General features: G+C 42.8%; 1 protein-coding gene across 1 annotated transcript; it reads left to right on the top strand.

Annotated features, from left to right (window-relative positions):
* The first annotated feature begins 7,143 nt into the window (after positions 1-7,143).
* On the top strand, positions 7,144-9,487 carry LOC141566986 (eotaxin-like). Its single transcript, XM_074320137.2, has 3 exons — positions 7,144-7,319; positions 8,432-8,543; positions 8,943-9,487. The coding sequence occupies exons 1-3, from the start codon at positions 7,244-7,246 to the stop codon at positions 9,046-9,048; spliced, it is 294 nt and encodes a 97-aa protein (XP_074176238.1). The 5' UTR covers positions 7,144-7,243; the 3' UTR covers positions 9,049-9,487.
* Positions 9,488-10,373: the final 886 nt, after the last annotated feature.

Below are 10,373 nucleotides of genomic sequence, written 5' to 3' on the forward strand. Positions count from 1 at the left end.
TAGCTGGAGTGTCCTTGCCCTACAGAACTGGATTATTCTGTTAGCCCCTGTAGCAACACCCAGAATTGTCATCAATTCCTCTTTCCCTTTCAGTTAGTGATGGTGCCTTCCCATTTTACAGTCCATGCAAGTGAGACCGAGAGTTTAAGAAACGCCTCAAAGGACAAGGACCCTGGGCTTTTGGTGGGCATGTTCCTTTCCCTTTGACTCCTCCTGATCACTGCTTCCTGCTTTATAAAATGGAAATCACCAACATACACCTTAAATAGCCTTCTCAGTTGTTACTGTTTTCTGTCAGAAGTGGTTAATGCTCCAGCCACCTGCTGCTACAGATGCACCGATAAGGTGACCCCCATCCTGAGGCTGGAGAGTTACTGCAGAATCACCAGCAGCACAGTGTCCCCAAGAAGCTGTGATGTGAGCTGCCTGTCACCACCTGCACTCATGTCAGCATCCGCATTCACTGAGACACTAAGAAAAACACAGATTTCCAGGTACCAGCAACAAAGATTCCAACAGAAAGTGTTGGGTGAGGAAGGTGCCCCCTTCCATCTTTTTAACTAGTTCAGCCATGTCTGTGGACTAGTGATGGGATATACTTTGAGGTTCCCTGATATTCTCTCTTTCCGATCAATGGAGTCTCGGCTTGATCTCTTGAACGTCCCCACATCCTAGACTTGGCTACTGGACGTGTACCAGTCCTGAACTAGTGGAGGCTGCAAATGCCCACCACACATCCATGTGCTGTTTTATTAGGTCGCTGCAAAAGTAATTGTGGTTTGGAAGGTTAAAAATAATTGCAAAAAGCACAATTACTTTTGCACCAACCTCATACATTTTCCAGGCTAAATTGCATTTACTGGAGGGCCATGGGATGGAATCCTAACCAATTGGGTGAGGGTTAACATGATGTGAGCCGCTTCCAGACCCATTTCCTATAAACAACCCACACTCCCAGCCTCAGCTTCCTCTGTCAGTCTGACCTTGGAGGCAATGTGCTTCCTAAAGTTCAGCTTCCAGGTCAACACAGCCCACGTCCCCAAGTCACTGGAAACGGTTTGGAGGAGAACCACCTGCCCTATCCTGACCTGTGACATGTGGGAAAATAAGCCTTTGTTGTGTTAAGCCACTTAAATTGGGGTCCTAGCTTAAACTCGATTAACAGAGGAATTGGGATCATGACCGTGTGATGTCATTAAAAACCTAAAATACGCAGCATAGATGAGACCTCAGGAGCAGGCCGTGAGGAGGCTAATAGCTCAGGTCGAAATGATGGAGATTCCAGTTACAAAGAGTCAAAACTGTCAGATCCTGTCTGCGGAAATAGTAGTTCCAAGGAGCAGTTTGAAAACCACACATTAGTATGCAACCCAAGAGGATCGCATGCGACAATGTAACCGACAGTCAGAACATTTTCAATAAAAGAGCTTTGGTTTGCCTCAGGGCCACTCTGAGAAGTGGCCTTCACGTAGATAAACGTAGATAAACGGTTGCATAGAAGAGGAAGTTGTTTAACCTCCCTCAGCCTTTGTTTTCTCATTTTTTAAATGGACTTAATTAAAATACCAATGTCATAGGTTTGTTGGAAGGATTCAGTAAGTCAATCCACGTAAAATGAAATAATATAGCGGCTTGCATAGATTGCGTAAGGTAGCATTCTTACTGGGAGCTTGCTCTTTGCCGGACATACTGTTAGAACTTTTATACTAACATATATTTTGGGGATAACTTTCCTCCAAAAGTAACAAGAAACTGCAGACCTGGTCTCAGTGACCCTGGAGAAGGAGAGGCAGCAGCCCTCAGTGGGTCCTGTTTTGCAGAAGGGAAAAATGAATTCAAAGACTAAAAGGTGGTAACGGTTTCACTAGATAGGGAGTTAAGAGACAGGTTCTAGAATCAGCTCAGCCTAAAACATGCTGCATTGCCTTCGGGATTTTGTCACTGCCCCCCCAGGCCTCAGGTCCCTATTCTTTTTAAAATTTGTTTTTATTATTTTCTTGTTTTAAATTTAGTGGGGTGACATTAGTTAATTATATGGGTTTCAGGTGTACAATTCTATAATACATCATCTGTATACTCGTATTTCATTGTGTGTTCACCACCCAAAGTGAAATCTCCTTCTGTCACCATATATTTGACTCTGTTTACCCTTCTGACTCTTCCCCTTCCCCTTCCCCCTGTGGTAACCATGATACTGTTGTCTGTGTCTATGAGTTTTTGTCTGTCTCTTTCATTTGTTGCTTTCAGTTTTATATCCCACATGTAATATGAGAAATAGTATGGTTCTCCACTTTTTCTGTCAGACTTACTTCCCTTAGCATAATCCTTTGGGTTCCTATATATTAACAATGAAATTTCAGAAAAAGAAATTGAAAAGAAACAATTTTGCAATTGCAACAACAACAAAATATCTAGGAATAAAACTTAACAAAGCATGGGAAGGACCTGTACACTAAAAACTACAAGACATTATGTTAAAAAATTGAAGAAGACACAAAGAAATAGGAAGATATTCTGTGTTCATGGATTGGCAGAATCAACATGGTTAAAATGGCCACATAACCCAAAGAAATATCCAGATTTAATGTAATCCCCATTAAAATCCCAATTGCATTTTTAAAGAAATAGATCGAAAACATCATCATATTTGCATGGAACCACAAGACCCTGAACAGCCAAAGCAATCCTGAAAAAAAAAAAAAAAAAAAAAAGAATAAGACTGGAGGTATCACACTTTTTTACTTCAAATTATATCGTGTTTCCCCAAAAACAAGACCTAGCCAGACCATCAACTCTAATGCATCTTTTGCAGCAAAAATTAATATAAGACCTGGTATAATATAATATAATACCAGGTCTTATATAATATAAGATGGGTATAATATAATATAATACCAGGTCTTATAATAATTTTTGCTCCGAGAGACGCATTAGAGCTGATGGTCCAGCTGATGGTCCATATTTTCAGGGAAACACAGTATTACAAAGTGACAATAATCAAAACAGCATGGTACTGGCAGAAAAGCAGACACACAGACCAATGGAATAAAATAGAGAACGCAGAAATAAACCCACATAAAAATGGGCCAAAAACATACAATGGAGAAAAGAAAACCTCTTCAATAAATGGTGCTAGGAAAATTGGAAAGCCACTTGTAAATCAATGAAATTAGACTATTTGTCTCCACACACAAACACAAAAATAACTCAAAATAAATCAAAGACCTAAATATAAGATCAGAAACAATAAAATACATTGAAGAAAATATAGGTACTAAACTTATGGACCTTGGTCTTAAAAAAGGTTTTATAAAATTTGATCTCAAAGTCAAGGGAAGTAAAAGCAAAAATAAATGAAGAGACTATATCAAACTAAAAAGCTTCTACACAGGAAAAGGAACCATCAACAACACAAAGAGGCAATCAACCAAATGGGAGAAGATATTTGCAAATAATGCCTCCGATAAGGGTCTAATATCCGAAATATATGAAGAACTCATACACCTCAACAACAACAAAAACACAAATAATCCAATTAAAAAATGGGCAGAGGACCTGAACAGACACTTCTCCCAAGAAGACATACAACTGACCAACAGATATATGAAAAAATGCTCAACTTCACTAGCTAATAGGGAAATACAAATCAAAACCACAATGAGATACCACCTCACACCTGTTAGACTGGTTATTATCATCAAGACAAGTAATAACACGTGTTGGAGAAGATGTGGAGAAAAAGGAACACTCAGCCACTGCTAGTGGGAAACATAAATTGGTACTATGGAAAAAACAATATGGCTGCTCCTCAAAAAAATTAAGAATAGAATTACCACATGACCCAGCAATCCCTCTTCTGGGTACCTACTTGAAAAAATTCGAAAGTATTTATTTGTAAAGATGTATGTCCCCCTATATTCATTGCAGCACTATTCACGGTGGTCAAGACATGGAAACAACTGAAGTGTCCTTCACTAGATGATTGGATAAAGAAGATGTGGTACATATACACAATGGGATATTTATTCAGCCATAAAAAAGATGAAACACTGCCACTTGCAACAACATGGACAGATCTTGAGAATATCATGCTAAGTAAAATGTCTTTTTCTAAGAGAGGGTTGGAATAAAATGAATGTTAACATCTCTTTCATCTGTGTATAACTTTGCATTAGGAGAGGAAATCCAGAGCAGAGCTGCATAACAAAACTAGGAGTCCTCGTTTCCTGGAACCTTATCTACTAATTATTCATCATTCCTTGGAAAACACTTAGGAAGATAAAATTTTGCTGTCACAGAAAGGGACCCATTTTCTGCCTTTCGCTCAGTCCTTCTTCACCCAGGCCTCACGTGGCAAGTAGTAGATTTAGCCCAGGCCAGGGCTGAGGGAGACAGATGTTTCTTAGGAAGAGACAAAATACCCAGTGGAGCTGCTCCCACCGGTTAGGGTCAGCCAGGCAGCAGGATGGGTCAGCTGCTGAACTTGAATGCCTGTAGATTTCATTTATTTATTCCCAGTGATGTTTCTCTGATTCAGATTACTCCAAATCCCTTGGAAGAAAATTCAAAAACGGAAAGTCGCTTGTTAAAAGCCCCCCCAAACACCCACCAGAGTTACAAAATGATTCCTACCATGGAAACATAATCTCCTGATGACATAAGTCAGACTCCTTCAAGGTCAAGAACATTCCTAACTTGTATACTGACACAACGTTTGAGGCTTCACATTTCCAACATGTGTAACTCAGACATTCCTAAAAGCAATCAGTAGTGTGACTTGTGTTTACATGAAACCAATGGGATAATTGGCGTGAAGTAATGAAGGAAGCCATCGAGCCCATTTCCAGCATCCCCTGGCCCACAAAAATCTGCCTGGTTTCCTAATAATAAGCATGCATTTCCGCATAGTGAATTTTTACCATGATCTGGTCCGTCTTCTGAGCACTTTATACGCATAGATATACCAGGGGTGCCAAAAGAAGTACACATTTTAAGAGATGTTATCTACATATTACTTTTCGAAATTGAATTGGATTACGATAGAAATGTATAGTACTTTTGACCTTCGCTCAAAAGATGGCATTAATCTAATGAATGCTAGCATCATTCATTGTATTACAATTTTAATACAGGTTTTTCCTTTCTTAAAATGTGTATACATTTTTTTGGCACCCTCTGTGTATTAACTAATTTCATGCACACAACCATCCTCCAAGAGAGGCATGCTCATTTTCCCCATCTTAACCTAGCAGAGAGTGGTTAGTAAGCTGTCCGTGGTATTAAAGCTAGTTAGTGGCAGAGCCGTCATCCCAACTCAGTATTCTGATTCCCAAGTCCCCACGAGACCACCTCACCTGGCGATGAACAGGGAAGAACAAGCAAGGTCCAGGTTTTCTGGTTTCATCTTGGTCCCTTTTTAGGAAATGGTAGACCAGTTATTTTGGATGGGGGCTTAGAGATCATGTAGGCCAACAAGGGCTCTTTCTTAATCCTGTCCCCACCATGGACATGAGCAGTCAGCTACACCACTGTCATCTACTCACCCAAGGCAAGGCCACGGAATCCTTCTCAACACATCTCACTGTGCAACCTGCACCACTCAATTTAATACGTGCATGTGCAAGAAAAGCCAGGAAATGGCCTTGCAGTGTCTCTGTGCCAGGATTCAATTCTGTATTCACCATAGTGACCCCATTAAAGACTTTAATTAAAGGCCTCATTAAAAAAAACCCATGAGAGGCTGCCTCCCCCTGTACCAATTCCTATTAGGATCCCACTGTTGTACATAGAGAATACATGTGTTGTTGTCTTCGTATCTCCTCTTTTTCTTTGCTATTTTTAGCCATCAGGCACCTTGTCTGCAATGTGTGCTCAGAGTGAGAGTGAACTAGATGGCTGGTTTTTCAAATGTGTTCCTTGAATCCTTGGAGTGTGAGAGCATAAGGGGTCACCTGTTCTGCTTCATACAGACCCACTCCATTCCAGTGTATTTGATGACTAGGCTTTTCCTATTGATTCCATTTGGAAAACAAGGCTTTGGGGGTTAAACAAACAGTTTGGCAATGCACAGGAACCCCCATACTGTTTTCCATACTGGCTGCACCCATTTACGTTCCTACCAACAGCATACAAGGGTTCCCTTTTCTCCACAGTCTTGCCAATACTTACGATGTCTTGTCTTTTTGATAATAGCCATCCTACCAGGTGTGGGGTAATAGCTCATGGTGGTTTTGATTTGTTATTTCTGGGGAGATGTTTGTCAAAGGGCACAAACCTTCAGTTATGTGACAAATAACTTCCAGGGATCTATTGTACAGCATGGTGAGCCATGTGAATAACAGTGTATCATATACTTAAAATGTACTAAGACAGTAGATATTAAATGTTCTCACTCGAAAACAGGTAAAATTATGTGAGGTGATGGGTGTGTAACTTGGTTGTGGCAATCACTTCACAGTGTCTACGTATATATAACAAACCATTACATTGTACACCTTAAATATATACATTCTTCTTTTGTTCATTATTCCTCAATAAAGTCAGAGAAAAATGCGCAGCACGTCAAGATCCATAGGAGCTACCCAGTTCTGATGACCCATGACACTCAAGTTCCGGGGCACTGAGATTCTGTGATCACCAGATTGAATCCTGGGGGTGAGGTTCTCGTGTGCCACCATTCCTGGGTTCCCAGACAGCCTGCCATGTTCAGAGCGACTGAGACCTCTCCACATCTGGGTGGGAGCCTAGCAAAAGTGTTCGGGCCCCTTTCTGGCCTCCCAAATCCTGAAAACTGACATGTGAACACGGAGAACCCGAGGGAAGGTTCTCGGATCTCCTCATCTCTCCGTGCCCTTGGTTATTTGCTTCTTTCTTCACCACAGATGTTTCATTTCAGAGAGAGAGCTTTGAAGAACGACTCTCTCAGATTACTAGCCACGCTCAATCATTTCACAAACACATATCCTCTTCTCCACTTCAAGCCCGAGGTTGGATGACCATGTGCCAAGTCCCCTCCTCCTCGTTTGACTGTTTTTGGTCCTGTTACTTGCCCTGGTGTGGAAGTTGCTCAGCAGGGCAGGACCTCCCTCATAATGACTTCATTATGCTCTTGACCAAAGAGTTCTCTGGAAGCTCCCACTCTCTGCTATTTAAAAAGGCAGGCAGAACAGCCAGAGAAGCAGAGAGAGAGACAAGCCTGGACACCAACAACTCCCACCTGAAGCTCCCGTCCTCACCCTGCACCATGAAGGTCTCCGCTGCCCTTCTGTGTCTGCTGCTCACCGTGGCCGCCTTCAGCACCCAGGTGCTGGCTCAGCCAGGTAAGCTCCCTCTCTCCCTATGACCACCCCTAGAACGATCCCATGACTGGACAAGAAATGCCCCGAGCTTGCAATCAGTGGAAGACCCAGAACTAGAAACCCAGGTCACTGAAGCCAGTCCCCACATTCCTTCCTGATGTGAGTATTGAAAGAGATGGCATGTGGGTGCATGATCCAGCTGCCTTTGCCATGTTTGGAGTCAGGCACACCAAAGAAAGATCCTTTCTTATTGTGGGCATACTGGGCATTTTGGGCAGTGGTGGTAGTGATGGGGGCAGGGGGAGATGGGCATTTGCTTGATTGGAGGTCCAGAATTTTTACTGGACTCCAAGACAACTTTTAGAAATGGTGGTTAGAGGAAGGAAGTGAGGTCCTGGGGAATGTTTCCAGGTGACACATTTTGACTCAGGGAAAAAAATTCCTAATTGTTTGTATAATAACTCACTTTTTAATCATTCGATGACTTAGATTTACTGCATGTATCAGTCGAAATAGGATAGTGCCTCCTGTGGTAACAACAATTCTAAATGAGCAGTGGCTTGAAACAAGAAAGGTTAATTTCTCATTCATACTAAATATCTACAATGCATTGGCTTGAGCTTCTGCTGCATGTACTCAGGATTCTAGACCGGTGGAGCAGTGGCCCTCGAAAACACCGCTGCTTCCCGTGACGAAGGGAAAGAAAGCTCTCGAGGGTCTTGAACTGGCCATTCCACACTTTGGCTCAGAAATGGCACTTCTCATGTATGGGTCAAAACTAGTTAATGGCTCCAACCTACCAAAAGTGGCCAAGAAATGCAAATCACCCTGTGTCCAAAAAGCAGAGAAAGGAGAGTATTTGGTGAATGGTACTATGATTTCACGACAGAGCTAAGCTTCCTGCATTGACCAAGATTTTCCCATATTTTCCCAGTGGTGATGGGTCCCCACTGTTCAACTGGGGACCCCCAAATCCAAGGCAAAATACAGGACCTCAAAGTGGATGAATTCTACATCCTCTTACATGCCCTTGCCTTCTCCTGAATTTCCTTCCTTCCTGACAAAAGCCTGTTTTTAAAAATCTGCACATCATTAGTGGCTCATCCGTTCTTTCATTTCTCCCCCAAATTCAGCTTCTATTGCAAATGTCTGCTGTATCCATGTGGGCACTAAAAAGATCCCCCTTAAGCTGCTGCACAGCTACAAAAGAATTACCAGCAACAGATGTCCCCAGAAAGCTGTTATGTAAGTAAACAAAGCGCACCCTCTCCCAGTCCAAAAATTCATCCGTAAGGGGCATAGGTCGAGAACTGCGTTAGAGTTACTCGGAGTCATAAACTCAGAGAGTTCAACCTCTACCATCCAATCCATGAATCTTCACAACAGGACACTTTCCTTCTTAGCTCCCTGCCTGGAAGTTTGTTCAGATCATACCAGTTCCCGTGAGCCAAGAACAAGGATGGCTTGATTGGGCCACCAGGAGCAGCAGCTAATGCTCACAGTCCCGTCTTTCCTCTGTCCCCTTCCTTCTCTCCCACAACAGGCCCCAATTCACCCCATGGCAGAGGGTCCTGAAAATTTGGGGGTTAAACGGGTGCAGTTTTCAAAGAGGATCCTTTTCATTGCTTCCCCTCTTTCCCACAGCTTCAAGACCAAACAGGCCAAGGAGATTTGTGCTGACCCCAAGAATAAGTGGGTGCAGGACGCCATGAAGTACCTGGACCAAAAAGCCCGCACCCCAAAGCCATAAATATTCACCTTTTGGAGACCACACCAGAGCCGGAGGAATGCTTGACTCACGTTCCCTGGTCTTCCTGTGTCCTGAGATAGTGTTGTCATCATTCCAGAAGGAATGGCATTTATTTAATAATTTTTAAAACCGTATTGCATTTAAGTTATTTATGTTTTTAAATGTACCCCTGACATACACATCAATTGTTTTTAAAATTTGAAGCTTTGGTCCGGTCCCTTCCCCTCTGTGCGCCCCAATTCAATCCCCTGCAAAAGAATGCGACTTTGTTACTTTGGAGTCAGGTTACTCCTCTCCTCCCTACCTTCCTGGAATCTTGTAAGGGTCCTGGCAAAGATCATTGATATGAAAATGTTTTGCACTTTTAAGGAAACCTTGCTCTTGTGAACCAAAGGTATGACTCATAATGTGAAATGGAAATAAATGCCACGTTAGGAATACATAACAATGTGTCTTTTATTAGTCAGCAATTATATTTTTGTGGGGAAATAAGAGGGAACTGGGATGGGGAAACACAGAACTATGGAGGTGGGAACTGTGTTCCTGAGAAATGATCTTTTGGCCCCTCTGGCCTGCAGTGAGATTCGGAGTAAAACTGGCAGGACCAGAAGACCATTTGTGCCCCTCTGATTCTGGACCCCAGGGCTTTTACCCAGACCCCGAGTACTTCTGTCACTTATTCAGCAGGACACTCACCACCATTTCTCCCTGGCCAACCTCGCACTTGCCCAGTCTCTCCCAGGACCCACTGCAGCAGCCTGTGGTCTTCTCCCCATGCCCGACTTCACTCTTCTGACCATCCTCTGACCCAGAATATACAGATAACACAGACAAATCAGAGGAAAGCTAGACAGCCGTGGACAAGAGGTTCATTTAGACTACGGCCTTATAGGCATTGCAAAGGGCTTAAACCTGGAGCTTAGACTAGGTCCTGATGGATGGACAAATGCAGGAGCTCTTTTGGAGGTATTTCCTGCTAGGTAGCAAGGAGAGAGGTAAAGCTTGAGGAAATGCCTAGAAGGAGTGGCGGTCATAATGTGTTTACCAAGTTGCATGGGAGCCCACTGGACTAGGGTCTGAGTGAAATGGTGGGGAAATTTGAGAAGGAAAGTGGAGGCCCATCTGTGAAGTGAAGGTGGGGAGTTGCGCTCCATTCAGATAGTAATAAGTAAGGTGAACATGTCATTTTTGTCACCCAAAGTGGGACAATTTTGAAAATAAAAGGGAGTACCGTTAATAATCATACTGGGACAACAGATAGAAATGAACACCATCCCAGGCAATCCGAGCATCAGATCCCCTGAGTACTAACAGGCATTGGAAGT

The sequence above is a fragment of the Rhinolophus sinicus genome, chromosome 12 (genome assembly GCF_057876585.1).
Source record: "Rhinolophus sinicus isolate RSI-liver-muscle chromosome 12, RSI-T2T, whole genome shotgun sequence".
Lineage (NCBI taxonomy): Eukaryota > Metazoa > Chordata > Mammalia > Chiroptera > Rhinolophidae > Rhinolophus > Rhinolophus sinicus.

Bases quoted from the DNA above. Each gene is read 5' to 3' on its own strand.
- LOC141566986 (XM_074320137.2), top strand. From the start codon at position 7,244: ATGAAGGTCTCCGCTGCCCTTCTGTGTCTGCTGCTCACCGTGGCCGCC. The intron at 7,320-8,431 runs GTAAGCTCCCTC...CCCCAAATTCAG, and splicing joins CCAGGTGCTGGCTCAGCCAG to CTTCTATTGCAAATGTCTGC. The intron at 8,544-8,942 runs GTAAGTAAACAA...TCTTTCCCACAG, and splicing joins TGTCCCCAGAAAGCTGTTAT to CTTCAAGACCAAACAGGCCA.